Source organism: Rana temporaria, chromosome 3, assembly GCF_905171775.1.
Source record: "Rana temporaria chromosome 3, aRanTem1.1, whole genome shotgun sequence".
Classification (NCBI taxonomy): Eukaryota; Metazoa; Chordata; class Amphibia; order Anura; family Ranidae; genus Rana; species Rana temporaria.
This window is the reverse complement of record NC_053491.1, coordinates 11965569-11992112: the sequence shown is the minus strand read 5'-3', so window position 1 is coordinate 11992112 and position 26544 is coordinate 11965569. Positions and strand designations below refer to the sequence as shown.

Sequence of the window (26544 nt, the reverse complement as noted above, 5' to 3'; positions counted from 1 at the left end):
CATCCCCGCTTGGTTAATACGGGCGGGGAACATTACAGCTTTGAATAGCTGTAGTCTTTCGCGCCGCGCTGCGTATAGACACTCCCCCTTGCTCGGGATTGGACAGTTCACCCGAGCAAGGGGGAGTGTCTATACGCGGCGCGGCGGGAAAGACTATAGCTATTCAAATGAATGCTGTAATGTTCCCCACCCGTATTAACCAAGTAGCGGGGATGCGGCGGGATGCGGCGTAGCAGCGGGATGCGGCGGGAGTATTCTATTTCGGTATCGGGGGTATTTGCGGGAGTACGAGTACTCCCGCAAATACTCGGAATCGGTCCCGATACCGATACTAGTATTGGTATCGGGACAACCCTAGTTAAATCCCTATGGTTGTTCATATTCAGTTGTGCCCAAAAGTTTGCATACCCTGGCAGACATTGTGAAATTTTGGCATTGATATTGAAAATATGACTGATCATGCCAAAAAAAAATCCCTGTCTTTTATATTACCGCCTTACAACCGCCCACCGTACATATACCGCTTTTCGGATTCCCCCCCCCCTCCCCCAGTGTCACATTTTTGCCACCTTTCAGGGGGAGGGGAGAGCAGATGCCTGTCTAATACAGGTATTTTGCTCCCACTTCCGGGCATAGATAACCGAGCCACCCGTAGGTATCTACGCCACGTCCGTACCCCCTGCTGTCTTCTGGGAGACACACAGGGACCAGTGGGATCACGCATGCGCAGTAGCTAACCAGGCTGTACTTCCTGATTTCCTTACTGAAGATTGTGGTGGCAGCACCAGAAAGCCGGGGGACACATCGGCTTCGGGTGCCGACATCGCGGGCGCCCTGGACAGGTAAGTGTCCTTATTTTAAAAGTCAGCAGCTACAGTATTTGTAGCTGCTGACTTTAATAAAAAACCATCGAATAATTTTAAGAATCACCACCATATATAGTCCCCACTGTAATATCCACATCTCCCCCCCACTGTAATGTCCACATCTCCCCCCACTGTAATGTCCACATCATCTCCCCCACTGTAATGTCCACGTCATCTCCCCCACTGTAATGTCCACGTCATCTCCCCCACTGTAATGTCCACATCTCCCCCCCACTGTAATGTCCACATCTCCCCCCCACTGTAATGTCCACATCTCCCCCCCACTGTAATGTCCACATCTCCCCCCCACTGTAATGTCCACATCTCCCCCCCACTGTAATGTCCACATCTCCCCCCCACTGTAATGTCCACATCTCCCCCCCACTGTAATGTCCACATCTCCCCCCACTGTAATGTCCACATCCCCCCCCCACTGTAATGTCCACACCCTCCCCCCCCCCACTGTAATGTCCACACCCTCCCCCCCCCCACTGTAATGTCCACGTCATCTCCCCCACTGTAATGTCCACGTCATCTCCCCCACTGTAATGTCCACGTCGTCTCCCCCACTGTAATGTCCACAGACATCTCCCCCACTGTAATGTCCACAGACATCTCCCCCACTGTAATGTCCACAGACATCTCCCCCACTGTAATGTCCACAGACATCTCCCCCACTGTAATGTCCACGTCATCTCCCCCACTGTAATGTCCACGTCATCTCCCCCACTGTAATGTCCACGTCATCTCCCCCACTGTAATGTCCACTGTAATGTCCACATTTCCCAGTCAGCGCCGCTCTGGGAAGCTCACCTAGGCCACCGCTGGTTGTACCAAGATGGCCGGGGCTAGGCCGAAGCCGCGCCCTTTCCTATGGGCTCAATCCGCGGATCGCATGGTATGCCGATTCGCGGACGTTGACCCGTTAGGATCACGCATCAATGACGATCCGTTGCACCCCTAATGACCGCGCAGTTGTCAGGCAAAGTGTGACAGCGCTGAAAATTGGCCTGGGCAGGGGGGGGGGGGGGGAGTGCCCGGTATTCAGTGGTTTAAAAAAAAATGTAGCATCCATAGTGAATACTAATGTAGTTTGTGTGCGTTACCTTTTTGTAGGCAGCTACTTTCCAGCTATACTTTGACACACAACCCCAACATGGCTGATCTGCGGAATGGGAAAGCAGTGGACGTCTTGCCTCAATTGTGGGTGCGATGTGACGGCTCCGACCCAGAAGGAACCTGTTGGCTTGGCGCTGAGCCTATTAAAACCAGCAGAAATGAGATCACAGGAATGGCCTTCCATAAAGTGACCTATTTAGGTATGTGGGACTCGTCCACCAACTGGAGACTTAACCACTTAATCCCCGGACCATTTTGCTGGTCAAAGACCGGGCCACTTTTTGCGATTCGGCACTGTGTCGCTTTAACTGACAATTGCGCGGTCGTGCGACGTGGCTCCCAAGCAAAATTGGCGTCCTTTTTTCCCCAAAAATAGAGCTTTCTTTTGGTGGTATTGATCACCTCTGCGACTTAAATTTTTTGCGCTATAAACAAAAATAGAGCGCCAATTTTGAAAAAAATTCTATAATTATTAAAGGGGGCTCCCAAATTTCGATAAGCCCCCCGCCCGCAGACCCCGACAACCCACGGCCAGGGTTGTCAGGAAGAGGCCCTTGTCCTCATCAACATGGGGTCAAGTTGCTTTGGGGTGGGGGGGCACAGTGCCAACCCCCCCATGTTGAGGGCATATGGTTTGGTATGGTCTAGGAGGGGGGGGGGTGTTTGCTTGCCCCCTTTCCTGACCTGCCGGGCTACGTGCTTAGATAAGGGTCTGGTATGGATCCTGGGGGAACCCCCACGCCGTTTTTTTTTTTTTTGGTGTGTGGGGATTCCTCTTAAGATCCATACCAGACCGAAGGGTCTGGGGGGAACCTTACACAATTTATTTTTATTTTTTTTAATTTTCGCGGGGTTCCCCTTCAAGATTATCCGCACACGAGTCGCCCCACAAGCTGGATCATTTTGGTCCTCTATTCAAATCAATAGGCTCCCATAGGGAACCATTGATTTTGAATAGAGAAAGAAAAACGCGAAAGCTAGCGCGGCGAAACGTGCATCGAATTCAATGCAAGACGCGGAAAAAATCCTGGCGTCTTTACTAGCTTTTACAGCCCGTTTTTTGAAAATGTCTGTGGGCATGTAGCAATAAAGTTTTTTTTTTTTTTTTTTTTACTAGCTAAACTGCAAACTTTTATTCGCTACTTTATCAGTCTGTCCTTTACAGCTGACATATTTTTTAATATTAACCATCTGATACCCTTTATTACGAGGTCCAGTGTGCCCTCTGATCAGGAGGGTCCAATAGTCGCCATGTAAAGTGGCTTTCAGACTATCTGTAATATCACAGCAGGGTTTATATATTTGACACTTTACCACTTTATATTCATGAACGGATATAATTCAATTCAAATGTTAATTTTGTCATAAATATTAATTAGAGGGGTTTCGTTGTACTCTTTGTACTAATCTTGTTGTTTATTCACAGTCCCGACCACAGACAGAACCTCATTCCCAAGCTTAGAAGCCCTGAAGAGATCACACAAAGAGAGACATCACTCATCCGCTGTGAGTTCCTGATTTTCATCGTTTACCAAGTGGCCTCTTTTGTAGTTTTACCAGTGTCATAGATCCAATCAATTACTAATTATTCTGCATGTGGAGGATATCATTACCGTATTTATCGGGGTATTGCGCGCTCCGATACCAGTATCGGTATCGGGACCGATACCGAGTATTTGCGGGAGTACTCGTACTCCCGCAAATACCCCCGATACTGAAATAGAATACTTGTGCCGCCGCCGCCGTTAATCAGCGTGCGGGGAACATTACAGCTTTCGTTTGAATAGCTGTATCCCAGCCGCGTATAGACACTCCCCCTTGCGCGGGATTGGACGGATGATCTGTCCAATCCCGCGCAAGGGGGAGTGTCTATACGCGGCGGGGATACAGCTATTCAAACGAAAGCTGTAATGTTCCCCCGCACGCTGATTAACGGCGGCATGTGCGGCATCATCAAGGTATGTAGGACATGGCTGCATTGTGTGGGGGACATGGCTGCATTATGTGGGGGACATGGCTGCATTATGTGGGGGACATGGCTGGAATATGTGGGGGACATGGCTGCATTATGTGGGGGACATGGCTGGAATATGTGGGGGACATGGCTGCATTATGTGGGGGACATGGCTGGAATATGTGGGGGACATGGCTGGAATATGTGGGGGACATGGCTGGAATATGTGGGGGACATGGCTGCATTATGTGGGGGACATGGCTGGAATATGTGGGGGACATGGCTGGAATATGTGGGGGACATGGCTGGAATATGTGGGGGACATGGCTGCAATATGTGGGGGACATGGCTGCAATATGTGGGGGACATGGCTGCAATATGTGGGGGACATGGCTGCAATATGTGGGGGACATGGCTGCAATATGTGGGGGACATGGCTGCATTTGGGGACACATTTAAAAAAAGTATCGGTATTCGGTATCGGCGAGTACATAAAAAAAGTATCGGTACTTGTACTCAGTCCTAAAAAAGTGGTATCGGGACAACCCTAGCGCGCACCCCTAATGTGGACCCGCATTCCTGTAAAAAAAACATTTTAGTACTTACAGTTTTGGTGTCTTGCGTGGCGGCCTCGTCGGGTCCAGCGTCCGTCTGCGGCTTCGGTGGTGTCCTCCTCGTTGGGTCTGGCGTCCGTCTGCGGCTTCGGTGGTGTCCTCCTCGTCGGGTCTGGCGTCCGTCTGCGGCTTTGGTGGTGTCCTCCCGGTTCCTCCCGCACTGTTACCCGTCGAATCGCCGCTTCCCGCGCTCAGTTTGAATGCCTGCGCCGAAATATTCCGGTGTGCAGTACACTCGGCTACATTCGGCCAGGCTCGGCTTCGCTGGTGCTCACGCTCTGTGACGTTTATGCGTGAGCACGAGCGAAGCCGAGCCTGGCCGAATGTAGCAGAGTGTACTGCACTCGGTATATGTCGGCGCAGGCATTCAAACTGAGCGCGGGAAGCGGGTATCGGCGTATATCGCGCACCCACGATTTTCCCCTTATTTTAAGGGGAAAAAAGTGCGCGGTATACGCCGATAAATACAGTATTTAATTTAACATATACATGTACACTGATACAAGTTGTTTAGATACACAAGTCGGGGTGATAGAAGTGGACTATTTGAGATGCATCCTCTAATACATTTTCCATGCTTTCTTTTTCCTTCCTAGATGCAGACAAGAGGATTTGCTCAGTATGACTTATTTAGCACAGTGGAAAGCTCTATTATTGAATCGCAAACTAACGTCACAGTCGATTTTGTTTGGAACGGAGTGGACAAGATCTTGCACATCCCACCTCTGACCTCTGCGGCCACAATGGTATGGTATATCAGTCAGCCTAAATCATTCACTATATACCAGACCTGGAAAGGGAAGCATACAGTGTATTATTTTACCTTTTAACCACTTAGCGATCGACGCACGGCGATATATGTTGACAGAATGCCATGGGCAGCAAAATGGGCGTACCTGTACGTCCCTGTACGCCTGTCTCGTGAGTGCGCTCGCCGGTCCCGGGAACTTGATGTTTCCGCGCGGCCCGGGATTGCGGTGGGCGAAGGTAGAACAAGGGGGTGCCTTTGTAAACAAGGCATTCCCCTGTTCTGCCTAGTGACATGTCACTGATCGAATGTTCCCTGTGATCGGGAACGGTGATCAGTGATGTGTCATTGGTAGCTCCTCCCCCCCAACAGTTAGAATCACTCCCTAGGACACACTTAACCCCTTCAGCGCCACCTAGAGGTTAACCCCTTCACTGCCAGTGTCATTTCTCTTCCATTCATGGATGGACACAGCATGGATGGACATTAGGGTATTAGCCTTCAATCAGGAGAGGACTTGGCAGAAAAGCATGTTAAGTGTTAAACATACATCTAAACTGTACAGTACCGTCCTGGGGGCGGTCCCTCTAGGTACAACCATTCTCCCTGCATCATGCAGCCTCGGTTTTTTTCTGCCTAGCATAGGAGAATGACATGGCTCCCTGTGGGCCCATGTGGCCTGGGGATTTTTAAAGATTTTTTATTTAATTTTTTCTGCACTTTTGATCCTGAGATCTACTATGAACTGCTGACTGGGTGACAGGCTGGATCCTCGATCCTTGTAGTCCCCCCAGTTCGGCCACCGAGCGTGTGCCGGCCTTTTAGCTATGCGCTGGGCCGTCCACGACATGCCCCGTTGCTCTAGGGGTGGCCGATGAGCTATATGCTCCAGGGCACACATATGACTGGGCTCTATGTCCATTTCACAGTGTGCCGGGTCGACAGCCATGCTGTAACCCCGTGAGGTGGGGGGCTCCGTCCTACCTGAGGGCTGCGGCTGCTGTGGGGTGCTGTATGTCTTTTTATGCTGCCGTGTTTGCGGGGGAGGACCTGTAGGGTCTGGTATGTTGCCGTGTTTTTTTTTTTTATCACTATGTGTTTTAAAAAAAAAAGTGTTCGGCCGCCATTTTGCCGGTGACAGCCGCTCTTATTGACGATGGGCGGCCATTTTCTTGTAGCCCGCATGCTGTTTTTTGTATTTCGGCGGCCATCTTGGAAGGGATTTTGGCCTCTAGTGACCAGAATAACGGCGCGAACGGTCCCAGCACACTTCCTGAGGGACGGCACAGCACGGGCAGCGTTTCTAGCTTCTCAGCAGCACTACAGCCTGGTCGGGTGGTGAGTCCTCTGGGGGGTCTCCTGCTCTCTGTTGCGGCTGGGAGGGTGGCCTGTGGGTCTTGCCTTGCAGTACAAGGGTGGCATTTATAGTGGGTCAGCATGGCGTCCGAACCGGAGGCTTCTCCCCCAGACATACTAGAGTTAACCCTTAGTGCCCCTGTTCCTGCGGCCACGGTGGATGCTATGACGGCAGTCCTTGAGGTGCTTGTTGCCAGGATTGAAGCGGCGAGTGGCCAGAAGGGGGGTAAAAAGCGCCCCCCTCCCTCCGCCTTCTTCTGGGGATGTCTCTGACCTGGAATCGGGCCCCGCTACTGCGTCCGGTCCTGGTTCTGTTATGTCAGAAGATGCAGGCCTAGCTCACACGGACAGTGAGGATGACTCTGCTTCAAGGTCAGCGCATGATAAGGTGTTTGTTGGAGCTCTTATCACTGCGGTGCGGGATACTCAAAAACTTGAGGATTCGGCGGAGGCATCAGACATGCCGGTCCCTTTTGGGTTCCGCAAGCCCCCCCCGCACCGCGAAAGTGTTTCCTTGTGTTCCATATCTGGACAAATTGTTGTACAAGGAATGGGATCGGCCGCAGAAAGTTTTTGCTGTTCTAAAATACTTTGCGGTCCGTTATCCTTTTGAGGAGGACTTTTAAAAAAAGTGGGTCTCTCCTCCGTCAGTGGACCCCCCTGTGTCCAGGCTGAACAAAGCCACCACGTTACCTGTGGAAGGGGCTCCCGCCTTTTAAGGACCCCGCAGATAGGAGAGCTGAGGCTGTGGCCCGCTCCATGTTTACAGTGGTGGGGTCGGCGGTGAGACCGGTTTTGGCCGGGGCTCCAGTGTCGCAGACACTTACCGAACGGGCAAAGTCCTTGCTGCAGGAGCTGGAGGCGCATAATGCTCCTGAGCTCTGTGTGGACCTGGCCGACCAGTTGGTGCATGGCCTAAAATTTGTCTGAGTCGGCCCTGGATACGCTCCCCTTGCTCTCCAGGGCCTCCGCCTACACGGTAGTGTTACGCCGCCTTGTGTGGCTAAAGTGTTGGTCTGCGGACCAATCTTCTAAAAAGGCCTTGGTGGACTTACCCTTTAAGGGTGAACGGCTTTTTGGGGCGTCTCTGGATGACATCATAAAAGATGCCACAGGAGGTAAGAGCACTCTGCTCCCACAATCTGGAAAGGGTAAGGAGCCTCGCTGTAAGCAGGGGCCCTCCTTTACTGCCCCCAAGCGTTTTTTTCGCCCGCCAGGTGCAGCAGGAAAACGTTTCCAGGGTGCTAAGGCGCCCACTGAAGGACAAAAGCGCACCTGGTACCGCAAGCCCAACAAGCCTGCGGACAAGCCTGCTTCTGCATGAAGGTCTGCCCCCGCCCGGGTCTCGGGTGGGGGGCCGGCTTCGCGAATTTGCGGCTCGGTGGAGGTCCCTACTTTCCGACCGCTGGGTTTGCGAAGTAGTTTCCTCGGGGTACAAGATAGAGTTTCTCTCTTGTCCGCCAAACAAATTTTTTCCTTCCAACCTCCAGCTTCCTCCGGAACGCCTGGAGGCCCTATCAGGGGCTGTTCAGGATCTGCTGGTCAGGAGAGTGATTGTGCCAGTTCCCTCGATGGAACGGTTTCAGGGGTTTTACTCCAATCTGTTTGTAGTCCCCAAGAAGGAAGGGGTCCGTCCAATCCTGGACCTCAAGGCCCTCAATTGTTTTGTCAAAGTGCAAAAATTCAGGATGGAGTCGGTTCGCTCTGTAGTGGCGGCACTCCATCAGGGGAATTTTCTGGCGTCCTTGGACATCAAGGACGCGTACCTGCATATCCCCATATGCGCAAAACATCAGAGATTTCTGCGTTTTGCGGTCGCAGAGGACCACTTTCAATTTGTGGCCCTCCCTTTCGGCCTGGCCTCGGCACCACAGGTTTTCACCAAGGTGCTCGCTCCGATTCTGGCCCTGCTGAGGCAGCGCGGGATCGCGATTGTAGGATACCTGGACAACCTTCTTCTGAGAGCTTCTCAAGCTCAGAATTAGAAGAGGATGTGTCTATCACCTGTCAGGACCTCCGAGAATTCGGTTGGCTATTGAATGTCCAGAAGTCAGTTTTGGTACAGTCTCAGCGACTGGAATACCTGGGGTTGGTCCTGGATTCCTCAGAGGCGAGAGTTTTCCTCCCAACGGAAAAACTATAGACACTGCTGTGACAGAACCCACTGTCACTGTGTGTTTTGGAAGGGACTGTGGGCGGGCCTGTTACCCACAGATTATGGCCCAGGAGAAACTGGAGACAAGCTGGCATTGAGATAATGTAATGTAATGCTACAGCCCTTCGCTCTCTCCCCCCCCCCCCCTTGTTGCTGTGTCTAATTGTCTTGGTTCATTGCACATAGACAATGGTCTGGACTGGAGACGTCTCTCCGCAGGGGATGTGTATTGAGAGGCTGCCTGCTTACCATAATCTCATTTAGCCGGATTCAGAAAGCACTTGCGCCGACGTGTCTTCTGATACGCCGCGTAAGTGCACTGATGCGCCGTCGTAGCTATGCGCCTGATGCTTGAAATAAGATACGCCTGAATTTTGGCTCCATCCGACCGACGTAAGTCTCCTACGCCGTCGTATCTTGGGCGCATATTTACGCTGGCCGCAAGGGGCGCTTCCATTGATTTACGCGTCGAATTTGCAAATGACCGAGATACGCTGATTCACAAACGTACTTGCGCCCGTCGCTGTAATCTACGCCGTTTACGTAAGGCGTACGTCCGGCGTAAAGTTATTCCACATAAAGCAGGTGTAAGTCATGTTAGGGTATGGACCAGGGAACAGCCGTCGTATTTTACGTCGTTTACGTAAGTCGTACGTGAATGGGGCTGGGCGTAGGTTACGTTCACGTCGTAGGCATTGACCCGTCGTATCTTAGGGAGTATATGCAACGTGATTCTGAGCATGCGCCGTTCGTTCGGCCCTTCATTTACATGGGGTCACGATTCATTTTAATGGATCACGCCCACTACCTTCCTACTTTGAATCAGGCGGGCTTGCGCCGGCCAATTTACGTTAAGCCGGCGCAAGTTTGGGAGCGAATGCTTTGTGAATACTGTTCTTGCCTCACTGATTTACGTCAGCGTAGCGCATATGAGATGCGCTACGCCAGTCTAAAGATGCGCCGCTCTACGTGAATCCAGGTCATTGTGTTTATCTGTAGCCTGTTTCAGTGTACTAATGCCACCAACACGACCAGAGTTTGCCAGAAAGGGAGAGGGAGATGAGTCATAAGAGGACCTATGAGTGCTACAGAGCTGGAGGTGTGTGTCTGTGTAAATCCAGGAAGTGAACAGGCAGCAGCTTCAGCTGCCCACAGTTAAAATGGCTGCAGCCAGACTCAGTGGAGGGAGATTTCTGCAGCATATTTGGCAAGTACAGAATGACAGTATATATTCAATAATATGCAAAGCGGTTGGAGGGAAGATTCAGAATGGAAAATATGTTTTTTTTACATATTATGTGAGCAGACTGCAGTTCCTCTTTAAGGTGAATAACTTTCTGTGCTGCAGCTCCCCCCAGACACCCCCTTCTTTTATTTTATTTCTTTTAAACCTGAGCCCGATCTGATCCAGCGTTGTGCACAGGCGCAGCGGCTCCAGCCGCTGTCTCTCTCCTTTATTAGACAGGGTAATAGTAGCAGGAGTCATTGGCTCCCGCTGTTGTCAATCAAATCTAGTGACGCAGGGGCGGGGCCAAGTCCCACTGTCCATGGACACGGCAGCAGGACTCAGGAGCGAGCCCGCAAGGGTGCCCCCCATGGGAAGCGGCTTTCCATGGGGGGTACCCGATGAAGAGGAGGGGCCTGCAGCGCCGGCTATGCATCCCAGAAGAGGATCGGGGCTGCTATGTGCAAAACTGCTAAATATTTTTATAAATGGATATATGTACTCGCCAGTGATACATCTCTTTAATTTTCCAACATGCCTTCCTTTTCTTTGTCATCTCACAGAATATCATGGTGGAATCCGGAGATCCCAGAAGTCCTGTCTACTCCGTGTATAAGGAGCTTGAGTTTTTGCTGGTAGGTGTAGTTCTTTTTTTTCCTAGTGATGGGGTTGAATAGTAAGAGGTAGGAGTCTCTCAAAGGCAGGATGGGATGATGCCATCTCTGGGAGTTTTTCGGCCAGGCTTACACCTATAGCAAGTACATTTTTCAACTTTGGTCAGAGCTGCGCAGTTTGTTTTAATTCAGTGGCGGATTCGCCGCAAGATCACTTTTAGAAGCGGCGGGAGAGGTGCTCCCCCCTCCTGCCTCTTTCAGATGGTTCCTAGGCTAAAGTTACCGATCGGTAGCTTTGGGAACCATCCGGCGTTGGCAAGATTTTTCCATAGAGATAAGCGAAGATGGCCACTGCTCATCTCTTTGCCCTTGGAGGACCGGAGTGTCGTCAACGTCACTTCTGGTTCTCGGGCCATATAAACATGTTGTTTTTTTTCCCTTAACTGCTTGCCGACCTGCCACCGTCGTTTTACGGCGGCAGGTCGGATCTCCTGCGCGAGAGCCCGTAGCTCCTGCGCCCTCCGCTCGCCCCCGACTCCCGTGCGTGTGCGATCGCCGCCGGGCACCCGCGATCGCTCGTTACAGAGCGGGGACCGGGAGCTGTGTGTGTAAACAAACAGCTCCCGGTCCTGTCAGGGGGGGAAATGCTGATCCTCTGTTCATACAATGTATGAACAGAAGATCAGTGATTTCCCCTAGTGAGGCCACCCCCCCTACAGTTAGAACACACCCAGGGAACATACTTAACCCCTTCCCCGCCCCCTAGTGTTAACCCCTTCACTGCCAGTGGCATTTTTATAGTAATCCAATGCATTTTTATAGCACTGATCGCTATAAAAATGCCAATGGTCCCAAAAATGTGTCAAAAGTGTCCGCTATAAGGTCGCAGTACCGCAAAAAAATCGCTGATCGCCGCCATTACTAGTAAAAAAAAAATATTAATAAAAATGCCATAAAACGATCCCCTATTTTGTAAACGCTATAACTTTTGCGCAAACCAATCAATAAACGCTTATTGCGATTTATTTTTATTTTTTTACGAAAAATATGTAGAAGAATACTTATCGGCCTAAACTGAGGAAAAAAACTTTTTTTTTATATATTTTTGGGGGATATTTATTATAGCAAATAGTAAAAAATATTGCATTTTTTTTAAAATTGTCGCTCTATTTTTGTTTATAGCGCAAAAAATAAAAACCGCAGAGGTGATCAAATACCACCAAAAGAAAGCTCTGTTTGTGGGGAAAAAAAAGACGCCAATTTTGTTTGGGAGCTACGTCGCGCGACCGCGCAATTGTCAGTTAAAGCGACACAGTGCCAAATCACAAAAAGTGCTCTGGTCTTTGGGCAGCAATATGGTTAAGTGGTTAAAAGAGAAATATGTTTTTTTTTTTTTATATTGGCTATTCATACTTACCTAGGTGGATGCAGCATCGGTCCCCGGGCGTCTCTGCACTGAGGCAGCATCGGTCCACCGGAGAACTGGTCGGACGTCACCGATGGCTCACTTCTCACAGATCCCCGAGCAGAGAGCTGCTGCCTGTCAGTCAGCAGCTCTCTTCTGCTCCTCCTCGCTCATTGGAGCGCTGAGCTGTGGCGGGGAGCGGCCGTCTCAGCGGGTATCTCGCTGAGAGGCTGAGACGACTATCAGTCCAGGCACCAGGTGGATCCAGAGTCGGGATGACGCGGTGCCTGGACTGATTTTGCTATCATCAGACCGCTTGCTGCTGAAAACGGGTCACAGGAGTGTAAAATGAATTGCACTCCTGCGACCCATTGGAGAAGCCCAGCCAAATGAGCTCAGGCTGGACTACTCCTTTAAAGCAAAAGATAAGTTTTTTTTTGGGGGGGGGGGGGTGGATTTTCTGGGTAGAGGGGAGATTTGGGGTCCCAGATCTCTCCATAATGAGAACCTGTCATGATATATTGTTATCGCAAGGGATGTTTTCATTATAGCAATAAAAGTGATCAAAAAAAATTTTCTCTTTCGTCCATGGACAGACACAGCTTCATTATACTCTTGACTGTAGGGTTATGTTCCGTCTATTAGGAGAGGACTCCTCTCCTAATAGACGGAACATAACCCTACAGTCAAGAGTATAATGAAGCTGTGTCTGTCCATGGACGAAAGAGAAAAGGATTTTACGGTGAGTACAAAAATCCTATTTTTTTAACCACTTGCCGACCTCCTCATGTAGATATACGTCAGCAGAATTGGACGGACAGGCACATGCACGTACGTCCTCTGCTTGACGTGGGTGGGGGGTCCGATCGGGACCCCCCCGCTACATGCGGCGGTCGGTAAGCCTCGGGGATGGATCCGGGACGATGGCGCGGCTATTCGTTTATAGCCGCCCTGTCGCGATCGCTCCCCGGAGCTGAAGAACGGGGAGAGCCGTATGTAAACACGGCTTCCCCGTGCTTCACTATGGCGCTGCATCGATCGAGTGATCCCTTTTATTAGGGAGACTCGATCGATGATGTCAGTTCTACAGCCACACCCCCCTACAGTTGTAAACACACACTAAGTGAACACTAAATGTTACAGCGCCCCCTGTGTTTAACTCCCAAACTGCAACTGTCATTTTCACAATAAAGAATGCAATTTAAATGCATTTTTTGCTGTGAAAATGACAATGGTCCCAAAAATCTGCCAAAATTGTCCGAAGTGTCTGCCATAATGTCGCATTCACGAAAAAAATCGCTGATCGCCGCCATTAGTAGTAATAAAATAAAATAAAAATAAAATAAAACTATCCCCTATTTTGTAAACGCTATAAATTTTGCGCAAACCAACCGATAAACGATTATTGCGATTTTTTTTACCAAAAATAGGTAGAAGAATACGTATCGGCCTAAACTGAGGGAAAAAAAATGTTTATATATGTTTTTGGGGGATATTTATTATAGCAAAAAGTAAAAAATATTGCATTATTTTCAAAATTATCGCTCTATTTTTGTTTATAGCGCAAAAAATAAAAACCGCAGAGGTGATCAAATACCACCAAAAGAAAGCTCTATTTGTGGGGAAAAAAGGACGCCAATTTTGTTTGGGAGCCACGTCGCACGACCGCGCAATTGTCTGTTAAAGCGACGCAGTCCCGAACTGTAAAAACCCCTTGGGTCCGGGGCTTAAGTGGTTAAAGGCCCACTGTAAAAATAAAAAAAATCGAATAAAATAAATGTATTTTTTTTTTTTTAAAGTGCCTCCGCCCCCGCTTGCTCATGCGCAGTACTGAACGCATATGTAGGTTGCATCACACATGTGAGATATCGCCGCGAACATGAGAGCGAGAGCAAAAATTGTAGCGCTAGATCTCCTCTGTAACCCTAAACTGCTAACCTATAAAAAAAATGTTAACGCATCGCCTATGGAGATTTTGAAGTACCGTAGTTTGACGCCATTCTACAAGTGCGTGTAATTTTAAAACGTGACATGTTGAGTAACTATTTACTCGGCGTAACATCATCTTTCATTTTATACCAAAAATTGGGTATACAGTGGAACCTCGGATTACGAGTATAATCCGTTCCAGGAGAACGCTCGTAATCCAAAGTACTCGCATATTGAAGCGAATTTCCCTATTGAAGTCAATGGAAATGAAAATAATTTGTTCCGCATTGACTTCAGTGGCATGCAATACCGTGTGTGACCAGAGGTGGGGGGGGGCCTCGGAAATGGCCGGAAAGGCCAGAGAACACCTCGGCAAACCTCGAGATTTGCAGAGGTCAGCCGAGCTGTCCTTGGGCCTTTCCGTGCATTTCCGAACGACACCGATCGGCTCTACTCGGCTCCGGCACCCCCACCTCAGGCCAAGTGCAGGACTGCACACCGATTTGGCCTGAATCATACTCGTTTTGCGAGACAACACTCGCAAACCGAGTTACGATTTTTAAAAATACAGCGCTCGTATTGCGAAACGCTCGTTAACCGTGTTACTCGCAATCCGAGATTCCACTATATATTATGGCCCGGATTCAGAGAGATCGGCGCATCTTTAGATAGGCGCAGCGCATCTCATATGCGCTACGCCGACGTAACATTGAGAGGCAAGCTGAGTATTCACAAAGCACTTGCTCCCATATGTACGCCGGCGTAACGTAAATGGGCCGGCGTAAGCCCACGTAATTCAAAGTAGCAAGGCAGTGGGCGTGTAGTATTATAATGAAGCGTGACCCCATGTGAATGCATGGCCGAACGAATGGCGTCAGAATCACGTCGCAAATACTCCCTAAGATACGACGACTCAATGCGTACGACGTGAACCTAACTTACGCCCAGCCCCATTCACGTAAACGACGTCAAATCCGACGGCACTTCCGACGTCCATACCCTGAACGACTTAGACCAGCTTTTTGGTGGTTTAACTTTACGCCGGAAAAACGCCTTACCTAAACGACGTAGATTACAGCGACGGGCGCAAGTACGTTCGTGAATCAGCGTATCTAGCTCATTTACATATTTGACACGTAAATCAACGGAAGCGCCCCTTGCGGCCAGCCTAAATATGCACCCAAGATACGACGGCGTAGGAGACTTACGTCGGTCGTATCTTGGCAAAATTCAGGCGTATCTCATTTAAAGAATCCGCGCATAGATACGACGGCGCAGATTTAGACTTACGACGGCGTATCCGTAGATACGTCGGCTTAAGTCTTTCTGAATCCGGCTATATGTTGTGTTTGAATGACGCTGCACAAATACAGTGTGACACAAAAATTTTCATAGACTGCCATTTTGTTCTCTAGGGTCTCTGCTAATATATATATAATGTTTGGAGGTTCAAAGTAATTGTCTAGCAAAAAATACTGATTTTAAATTGTAGGCAACACGTGTCAGAAAAAAGGCCCGGTTAGCAAGCACTGGGGTGGATTCAGTAAGCAATTGCGTCTGCGTAACCATGTATTCAGAAAGCTCGTTACGCCGACTGCAGCTTAAGATATGACTGGCATAAGGCTCTTATGCCGTCGTATCGTAGGCTGCATTCTTACGATGGCCGCTAGGTGGCGTTCCCGTAGTGATCAGCGTAGAGTATGCAAATTGCATACTAACGCCGATTCACAACCGTACGCGCGCCCTGTGTACGCAGTTTACGTCGTTTATGTTCGTCGGGTTCCACGTAAGGCTGCTCCTGCTATTAGCAGGGGCAGCCAATGCTAAGTATACCCGTCGTTCCCGCGTCGCGATGTTTGAAAATTACGTTGTTTGCGTAAGTGAATCGTGAATGGCGCTGGACGCCATTTACGTTCACGTTAAAGCAAATGACGTCCTTGCGACGTCATTTGCCGCAATGCACGTCGGGAAAGTTTCCCGACGGAGCATGAGCACTACGTTCGGCGCGGGAACGCGCCTAATTTAAATGATCCACGCCCCCTATGGGATCATTTAAATTACGCGCCCTTACGCTGGGCAGTTTTAAGGAGCGCCCCCGCAAATTACGTAGCTACTGCTTCATGAATGAAGCATAGCGCAGGTAATTTACGGAGGCGCATCGTTAAAACGGTATGCTGCGCCTCCGTAAGAGGGCGCAAGTCGTACCTGAATCCACCCCACTGTAGTTAAAAAATCTGCAGGCGTGCAAATATTAAAATTTGAGGGTGGAGGAGGATCGCTAATAACAGAATAGGAATCTGCACAATGGACAAATCCTACTGACTATACATTATGTCCCTTTTGCTGATTTTTTGGGTTTTTGATTTTGGCTGCATTTAGGGTTTAATTGGTTTAGTTTTTTGTTAGTAAGCAGCTTGTCTGAAAATAGTTTGTATTTTGTTTATTTAAAGTGTTTGTAAACCCAACCACACAACTTGCACCTACAGGTAAGCCTAGATTAACCACTTGCCGACCTCCTCATGTACATATACGTCAGCAGAATGGCACGGACAGGCACATGTACGTACCTGTACGTCCTCTGCTTGACACGGGTCGGGGGTCCGATCGGGACCCCCCCCGGTACATGCGGCGGTCGGTAGCCTCGGGGAGCGATCCGGGACGTTTATAGCCGCCCCGTCGCGATCGCTCCCCGGAGCTGAAGAACGGGGAGAGCCGTATGTAAACATGGCTTCCCCGTGCTTCACTATGGCGCTGCATCGATCGAGTGATCCCTTATATAGGGAGACTCGATCGATGATGTCAGACCTACAGCCACACCCCCCTACACTAGTAAACACACACTAGGTGAACCCTAACTCCTACAGCGCCCCCTGTGGTTAACTCCCAAACTGCAACTGTCATTTTCACAATAAAGAATGCAATTTAAATGCATTTTTTGCTGTGAAAATGACAATGGTCCCAAAAATGTGTCAAAATTGTCCGAAGTGTCCGCCATAATGTCGCAGTCACGAAAAAAATTGCTGATCGCCGCCATTAGTAGTAAAAAAAATAAAAATGCAATAAAACTATCCCCTATTTTGTAAACGCTATAAATTTTGCGCAAACCAACCGATAAACGATTATTGCGATTTTTTTTACCAAAAATAGGTAGAAGAATACGTATCGGCCTAAACTGAGGAAAAAAAAAATTTATATATGTTTTTGGGGGATATTTATTATAGCAAAAAGTAAAAAATATTGCATTTTTTTCAAAATTGTCGCTCTATTTTTGTTTATAGCGCAAAAAATAAAAACCGCAGAGGTGATCAAATACCGCCAAAAGAAAGCTCTATTTGTGGGGAAAAAAGGACGCCAATTTTGTTTGGGAGCCACGTCGCACGACCGCGCAATTGTCTGTTAAAGCGACGCAGTCCCGAACTGTAAAAACCCCTTGGGTCTTTAGGCAGCATATTGGTCCGGGGCTTAAGTGGTTAAGGCTTACCTGTAGGTGCAAGAAATCGACATGGTTAAGGAGACAACGGCACAGGCACACTGAGCCTGCTGTTTTTGTGAATGGGATAATGTGGGGGTTATTGCCGCGTTTTAGCGCATTGCGCGTGGATCTGCCGGTCCCGTGCGCGGGAGTGACGTCATCACGGCTCCGGCCAATTAGTGCCGGAGCGGTGAAAACGGGTAGAAGCACCGAGGGCACATAGCGGCGGAGGGGAAGGAGCAGCGCTTCGGGGGCTTCGATTTCAGGTAAATGGCTATGCTATGCATACTAGCTCATTATGCCTTTTCTGTTTTTTTTTTCTTTATTTATTTAAGAGGATTTACTTCCTCCTTAAGGAAGTTCCTAAAATGTATGTTTTGTCAGGTTTTGTCTGAAGGATTGAGAACCGGAGTAACAGAATGGCCAGAGACCTCCGAATCGAAGACCGCTGTGGAGATGGTGCAGGAACTTTTGAATGGTGATTATATCTCCTGTGTCTTTTTTTATGTCTTTGCATTTTCCTGGCCGGCAGTGAAAGAAGTTGCCCTTGTTTACATCACCAGACTGATTGTGCTTTGTGTTTTATTTTTTTTAAAATAACAAACATGTCATGGAGGTAAGTATGACATGTGATCCTTGTGCAAAACGAGCTTCACATGTCGTTTTGCACAGAGTGGCCCTGATCATCCTCTTCTGGGGTCCCTCAGCGGCTCCTCCTCGCATCAGATAACCCCCTAGGAGAAGCTCTCTCCTGGGGGTTACCTTGCGGGCGCGCTCCCGAGTCCAGCGTTTGCATCCATAGACACGAATGCCGGACTCGACCCCGGCGCCCGCGTGATTGGATTTGATTGACAGTAGCGGTAGCCAATGGCTGCGCTGCTATCAATCTATCCAATCAAGAGCCGGGAGAGCACATCTCCGCAGAGGGGATGACGGGGCCCAGGTAAGTAAAACCGTGGGGCTGGGGGGGCCAGTGTCTGGCAGAAGTTTTTTCACCTTAAAGCGGGGGTTCACCCTTAGAGGGCACTTTTCCCCCTTAGATTCCTGCTCGTTATTACTAGGGGAATCGGCTATTTATTTTAAAATATGTGCAGTACTTACCCGTTTACGAGATGCATCCTCTCCGTCGCTTCCGGGTATGGGCTTCGGGAATGGGCGTTCCTTCTTGATTGACAGGTTTCCGAGAGGCTTCCGACGGTCGCATCCATCGCGTCACGATTTTCCGAAAGAAGCCGAACGTCGGTGCGCAGGCGCAGTATAGAGCCGCACCGACGTTCGGCTTCTTTCGGCTACGAGTGACGCGATGGATGCGACCGTCGGAAGCCTCTCGGAAGAATGTCAATCAAGAAGGAACGCCCGCTCCCGAAGACCCATACCCGGAAGCGACGGAAGAAGATGCAGCTCGAAAACGGGTAAGTACTGCACATATTTTAATATAAATAGCCGATTCCCCTAGACCGAACGAGCAGGAAGCTAAGGGGAGATTTTTTTTTTTTTTTTAAATGGGTGAACTCCCGCTTTAATGCATAGGATGCATTAAGATGAAAAAAACACAAGGGTTTACAACCCCTTTAGTGTGGCCAAATTACGTCGGGCCACCCGCAATGCTATGTGTTTCGGCAGTTTAGGCCGCAACTTGTGGCGCTGCCATTCTGACTTAAGGCATCATCATCCTCCTGATATCACTCGCCTGCATTTGCTGTTCTGTGCCGGTTGGTTGCCGCCTTCTGCCGTGCCTCCTGGGTTTTCCATCTCTGGCCTGCATGGGGGTGTAGCTAAACCCGCCATTTTGCCTCTGAGCAATTGCCCTTCCCTTGCTGTTTCTTTCCTGGGACGGAGGTGTACTGTCCCGCGCTCCTTCTCAGTCTTCAGAAAAGAGTGCGGGCGGTTGTCATGGCAACCTGCACGTCATTTGGCAGGTCTTACAACATGTCCCTGTGGTTCCGGTAATATGGTCTCTCTATGGCTGATCGGGCATGGCTGGTGGTGTCAGGGACGGAACTTAGAACAATTAACCAACTGAGGTGACAGGAGATGACAGGGTGGCATGGAATGACCAACTCACTCTCCACAGCTTCACTCGCCGATGCCTAGATGTCTCTGGAGGTGGTCTGACTGGCCCAGTGCATCAGATGTCCGAGAGTAGACATCTCAGCTTTTCAGCAGTACCTGCCGGTTGCCTTTACACTATCCCCCAGACGGGTCCCCACCAAATCTGTATCAGGTGGGGGGACTTGGGTGGCGGCAATTGGGTCTGCCACACCATTAATGTGCATGCTTATGTGTCAGCTGAGGCTCTGTGTGGTTACCCTTTTGGTCACAGGTTTGTGCTTCTCTTTATGTTACTTTCTGCTATAAAACATATTGAATAAAAAAGAAATGTAAAAAAAAAATCTAATTTCTTCATCAATTTTAGGCCAATATATATTCTGCTAGATATTTTTGGTAAAAGATAAAATTACAATAAGTGTATATTGATTGGTTTGTGCAAATTTTGTAGCATCTACATTTAATAAGGATCCTCAAACTACGGCCCTCCAGCTGTTGCAGAACTACACATCCCATGAGGCATTGTAAAACTGACATTCACAGACATGACTAGGCATGATCGGAATTGTGGTTCCTGAACAACTGGAGGGCCATAGTTTGAAGACACCTGGTCTACAAACTATGGGATATTTTTTTTTTTTACTTATAGCAGGTTTGACAAATCGGACACTAACTGTCACTTTTTGGGGACCAGTGACACTTCTAAAGTGATCAGTGCTAAAAAAAATTGCACTGTCACTGTACTGACGTTGGCTGGAAAGGGGTTAACATTGGGGGCGATCAAAGGGTTTACTGTGTGTCTAGCCAGTGCTTGGGTACTGTGCGGGTAGGTGCTTTTACTAAGGGAAGGCAAAAATCCTTGGATCACAGGAATACAGGATCAGTGCCTTCCCTAATGACAGAATGGCGATCTGCCTTGTTTACATGGGCAGACTGCTGTTCTGCCTGTGTACTGAATTGTCGGCAGGTGCCAGCGGACATTGATACCACAGTACCTGCCAATTGGGGCCAATGTGTCGCTGAAGGTTGCGCGTGCTCCCCCAGGCTCGGAAGTGTCAGATCATGTACTAGGTATGTGATCTGGAACAGAGCGGCCGCCCTGCTTGCAGTATATGTAAGGTGGGCGGTCTGCAAGTGGTTAAAGGGGTCCATTTATAAAAAAACACACTTGTAAAACTGCAATGTGGGGGAGGGGAGAGCCGCACACAGGCCTTTCTCTTCCATTCATGGACGGACACAGCAGCATATTGACCTTTAGGGTATTATCCTCCTTTCTAGGAGATTGACTAGGCAGAAAAACAGCATGTTAATTGTTAAACACTCCACACAGTACAGTACCTCCCCACTCTCTGCTCTGCAGCCTCAGTTTTTTTCTGACTAGCAAGGAGAATGACATGGCCTTGGTGGACTTGCCCTTTAAGGGTGAACGGCTTTTTGGGGCGTCTCTGGACGCCCTCCTTTACCGCAGGGGCCCTCCTTTACCGCCCCAATCGTTTTTTTCGTCCTCTCGGTGCGGCAGGAAAACGTTTCCAGGGCGCTAAGGCGCCCGCTGAAGGGCAGAAGCGCCCCTGGTTCCGCAAGCCCAACAAGCCTGCGGATAAACCTGCTTCCGCATGAAGGTCTGCCCCCGCCCGTCTCTCGGATGGGGGGCCGGCTTCGCAAATTTGCGGCTCGGTAGAGGTCTCTTCTTTTCGACCGGTGGGCCTGCGAAGTAGTTTCCTCGGGGGACAAGATAGAGTTTCTCTCTTGTCCGCCAAACAGATTTTTTCCTTCCAACCTCCAGCTTCCTCCGGAACGTCGGGGGGCCTTGGCTGGGGCTGTTCAGGATCTGCTGGTCAGGGGAGTGATTGTGCCTGTTCTTTTACTGGAACGGTTTCAGGGGTTTTACCCCAATCTGTTTGTAGTCCCCAAGAAGGAAGGGGTCTGTCCAATCCTGGATCTCAAGGCCCTCAACTGTTTTGTCAAGGTGCAAAAGTTCAGGATGGACTGGGTTCGCTCTGTAGTGGCGGCACTCCATCAGGGGTGTCACTAATCCTGCAGTGGCATTGTACTATCTGTTTTTGGACTATTATTTATGATTTTTTTATTTTTTTATTTTTTATTTATTATTACATTATTATATTTTTTTCATCGCACAGAAAAACAACAGTTTTATGATTGAACCGTTTAGGTTTTTAGGACACTTGCATTTTTGGACTTCTTTTCAGTTGTTGCTTTTTCCTGCATGTGTTTGCTAATTAGTAATTAACTACTTTCCAGGAGAGCTGGAGCTTTCATTCACTGCTATTATTGTTTTATTTATTAGCACTTTGCACTTGATTTTTATCAAGCACTTTAAGGATTTATGACACATATTTTTTAAAAAAGGATTATTATCCCATGTACACTGTGCGGCCAGATAGGCACTTTTATCCATTGGATTTCATTATTTATTCACTCGCAGTTCCTTCCACATCTAATGTTTGATGTTGGATGGTATTCTTTGGGCATAGACCTCGAGTGGAACACATCTTTACCCCAGTAGAGGACGGACTCACTCTCATACTTTAGGAATCATTGTTTAGAATATTTTATTGTTTAAATTATTGTCGGTTTTTAGTATTTGCAAGCGCCACTACATCCCCCTGTCTATCATACTCCATCAGGGGGATTTTCTGGCGTCCTTGGATATCAAGGACACGTACCTGCATATCCCCATATGTGCAAAGCACCAGAGATTTCTGCGCTTTGTGGTCAGAGAGGACCACTTTAAATTTGTGGCCCTCCCTTTCGGCCTGGCCTCGGTGCCACGGGTTTTCACCAAGGTGCTCGCTCTGATTCTAGCCCTGCTGAGGCAGCGCGGGATCGCGATTGTAGGATACCTGGACGACCTTCTCCTGAGAGCTTCTTAAGGCTCAGAGTTAGAGGTGGATGTGTCTATCACCTGCCAGACCCTCCGGGAATTTGGTTGGCTGCTGAATGTCCAGAAGTCAGTGTTGGTACCGTCTCAGCATCTGGAATACCTGGGGTAGGTCCTGGATTCCTCAGAGGCGAGATTTTTCCTCCCAACGGAGAAACTACAGACACTGCAATCTGCGGTGCAGCAGTTGGCAACCCAGAAGTGGTCGTCACTTCGCTTTTGCATGCGAGTTCTGGGTCTGATGGTGGCCTTCTTCGAGGCGGTTCCATATGCTCAATTCCACACTCGAGTGTTACAGAGAGAAATTCTGTCGCGTTGGGACAAGCTCCCTTCGTCTCTGGATTCCCAGATCCAGGTGAGTCGCCTGGTCAGGTCCTTCCTGGTGTGGTGGCTGACGTCTCCGGTACTTCGGACCGGGAAATCGTTTCTGCCGTGCCATTGGACGGTGGTCACGACGGGTGCCAGTTTCTCTGGCTGGGGAGGTGTCTGGGGTGTCCAGTCAGCCCAGGGGCGCTGGACTTAGGAGGAGTCCCGCCTATCAATCAATGTCCTGGAACTCCGGGCGATCAGGCTCTCCAAGTGGTCTTTGGGTCTGCAGGACCGTCTGGTCAGGATCCAGTCCGACAACGCCACGGCGGTGGCGTATGTGAATCATCAAGGGGGCACACGGAGCTCGGCGGCAGCGGCGGAAGCCGCTCACATCCTCCGGTGGGCCGAAGGGTACGTCAGTCTCTCTGGCTGGGGAGGTGTCTGGGGTGTCCAGTCAGCCCAGGGGCGCTGGACTCAGGAGGAGTCCCGCCTATCGATCAATGTCCTGGAACTCCGGGCGATCAGGCTCTCCAAGTGGTCTCTGGGTCTGCAGGACCGTCTGGTCAGGATCCAGTCCGACAACGCCACGGCGGTGGCGTATGTGAATCATCAAGGGGGCACACGGAGCTCGGCGGCAGCGGCGGAAGCATCCTCCGGTGGGCCGAAGGGTACGTCCCGGCTCTGTTGGCTGTGTACATTCCGGGGGTACAGAACTGGCAGGCCGACTACTTAAGTCGCAAAACGCTAGACCAATGAGAATGGTCGCTTCATCCAGATGTGTTTTAGAGCCTGTGTCTGAAATGGGGCACTCCAGATGGATCTTCTGGCGTCCCGTCTCAATCGGAAGGTGTCACGGTTCGTGGCCAGGTCAAGAGACCTGTGGGCGGACGCGTCAGACGCGTTGGTGGCACCATGGGGTCACTATCGCCTAATCTATGCCTTCCCTCCTCTGAAGCTTCTTCCTCGTCTGCTGCGCAGAGTGGAAGCCGAGGGGATACCGACAATCCTGATCGCTCTGGATTGGCCACGCCGTCCCTGGTACGCGGATCTGGTGCGTCTGGTGGCAGACGTTCCTTGGCGTCCACCTCTACGAGAAGAGCTGCTGTCGCAGGGTCCGATCTTTCACCCTGCTTTACAGTCATTGGCTTTAACGGCGTGGCTGTTGAGAGCCAGGAGCTGAAGGACCAAGGTCTGTCAGACTCAGTGATTTCTACCATGCTGCGGGCGTGGAAGTCTACTTCCCGGAAGATTTATCATCGTATGTGGAAGGCTTACATCTCTATGTGTGAGGAGATGAATTGGCACCCCTGTGCATACGTGATGTCCCGGATTCTGCTGTTCTTACAGCGTGGAGTGGATCAGGCTCTCGCCTTAAGTACGGTTAAGGGTCAGATTTCGGCCTTGGCTGTTTATTTTCAGCGACCCTTGGCGGCGCACTCTCTGGTGCGTACGTTTGTGCAGGGGGTTCGACATGTGGCCCCTCCTGTGCGTCCTCCACTGCCTCCATGGGACTTGAATTTAGTCCTCTCAGGGCTTCAAGAGTCTCCATTTGAGGACATTCGGAAAATTCCTTTGTTGACTCTGTCCCAGAAGGTGGTTTTTCTGGTGGCATCTACTTCGGTAAGACAAGTCTCTGAACTAGCGGCCTTGTCTTGCAAGGCTCCCTACTTAGTCATCCACAGGGATAAGGTGGTGCTGCGGCCGCAGCCGTCTTTCCTCCCTAAGGTTGTTTCGGCTTTTCACATTAATGAGGACATTGTTTTTCCATCCTTATGTCCTCGACCGAAGAACCCGAAGGAAGCCACGTTACATTCCTTGGACGTGGTTCGAGCCCTACGGGTGTACTTGTCTGCTAAGGCTCCGTTTCGGAGGTCAGATTCACTGTTCGTGTCGGTGACTGGTCCTAAGAAGGGTCTGGTGGTCTCGTCGGCCACCATTTCTAGGTGGATCCGACAGGTCGTGCTTCAGGCCTATGCCCTAAAGGGGCGGGCGCCCCCCTTCCCGGTTACGGCGCATTCGATCAGGGCGATTGGTGCCTCTTGGGCTTTCCGCCATCAAGCGTCTGTGTTACAGGTGTGTAAGGCAGCGACCTGGTCGTCAATCCACACCTTCTCAAAGTTTTTCAAGGTGGATGTAAGTGCATCTTCGGATGCCTCCTTCGGCCGCAGGGTTTTACAGGCGGCTGTTTAAGGTTGAAGTTCCTCCGTTGAGGAACTCTGGTTTGTTTGGGGTGAAGTTTGGTTTGCTGTGTTTTTTCCCACCCCTTGTTTTTTGACACTGCTTGGGGACGTCCCTAAGGTCAATTGCTGCTGTGTCCGTCCATGAATGGAAGAGAAAATAGGATTTTTGTACTCACCGTAAAATCCATTTCTCTGAGTTCATGGACGGACACAGCACCCTCCCCTCCTTGTTTGTACTGCTTGTTTACGAACTGGGGCTGCATGAGGCAGAGAGAGGGATGTACCCGGTGGACCCGCCCCCTGGGAGGTACTGTACTGTGTGGAGTGTTTTTAACACTTATCGTGCTGTTTTTCTGCCTAGTCAATCTCCTAAAAGGGAGGATAATACCCTAAGGTCAATTGCTGCTGTGTCCGTCCATGAACTCAGAGAAATGGATTTTACGGCGAGTACAAAAATCCTATTTTTGGCCAAAATTTATGAAGAAAAATTGGTAATTTGCTAAATTTTATAACAGAAACAAAGGTCTTTTTTCTTTTATAGCGCAAAAAAAAAGAAAACTCCCAGAGGTGATTAAAGCGGTTCTAAACCCGCATATACATTTTTTTTTTTTTTTTTAACCCTGCAAGGCAAAAGCCATAATGAGCTAGTATGCCCTGCATATTAGCTCATTATGAAATACTTACCTTGGAACGAGGTAGGGAACTTACCTGGTCCGAGCCGAGCATGTCTTCCGGGTATCGCCGCTCCAGCGCTGTGATTGGCTGGAGCGGCGATGACGTCACTCCCGTGCATGCGCGCGGGAGATTTCAATCCGGCATGGGTCGGCGGGGCCGGCCCTTCAGCCGTGGATCCCCCCTGCGCATGCGCCGCTGCAATCAGCGGCGCATTGCGAGGGGAATATCTCCTAAACCAGGGGTGTCCAAACTTTTTTCAAAGAGGGCCAGATTTGATGAAGAGAACATGCGCGAGGGCCGACTATTTTGCCTGACATTCTTTGAACCATTAAAATTCGGTCTAAGTGTGTTCCTCCGAGCACTAATACACTGCCCAACAAATTCTCTTGCCTTTGTGGCTGTGTGTGGTAAAGAGATGAGCTTGGGCGTGTTATTTGGATATACTGTATATATTTATTTTGTGGCCCCCAACGAATCCCCGAGCGCTGCTCAGGACCAAGAATGAGCTTGGGCGTGTTATTTGGATATACCGTATTTATCAGCGTATAACACGCATGGCCTCACCATTGCTATGAATGCAGCCTCACCATTGCCATGAATGCAGCCTTACAATTGCCATGAATGCAGCCTCACATGTGCCATAAACTTAGTATTTCATTTGTGCCATAAACGCAGCCTTACCATTGCCATCAGTGCAGCCTGATCGATGCCCATCTGCAGCCTCTGAGGGCAGAGGGAGGGGGGTGGGACGAGTGCCGACAGATTACAAACAGGAGAATATCTTGTTTACTCTGTGGCCTCTTTAATACAAAGTCCCGCCTCCTATGATAGACAGAATAGTCGTCCAATGGCATCTCAGGAGACGGGACTTCCAATACAGACGCTGCTGAGTAAACAGGAGATTCTCTTCATGTAATCTGACGGCGCTCGTCCTCCCCCCTCCAAGGCAGTGCCGATAAATACAGTATATATCTT

The 26544-nt window shown here is 49.6% G+C and overlaps 1 protein-coding gene across 1 annotated transcript in view; it reads left to right on the top strand.

Moving 5' to 3' along the window:
- The window catches only part of ZWILCH (zwilch kinetochore protein), a 102067-nt gene that overhangs the window by 17449 nt on the left and 58074 nt on the right, over positions 1–26544 (top strand). Inside the window, exons 5-9 of the mRNA XM_040342255.1 lie at positions 1983–2185; positions 3412–3491; positions 5150–5299; positions 10601–10672; positions 17842–17935. Of these exons, the coding sequence (XP_040198189.1) occupies positions 1983–2185; positions 3412–3491; positions 5150–5299; positions 10601–10672; positions 17842–17935 (599 nt within the window). The remainder of the gene's footprint in view (positions 1–1982; positions 2186–3411; positions 3492–5149; positions 5300–10600; positions 10673–17841; positions 17936–26544) is intronic.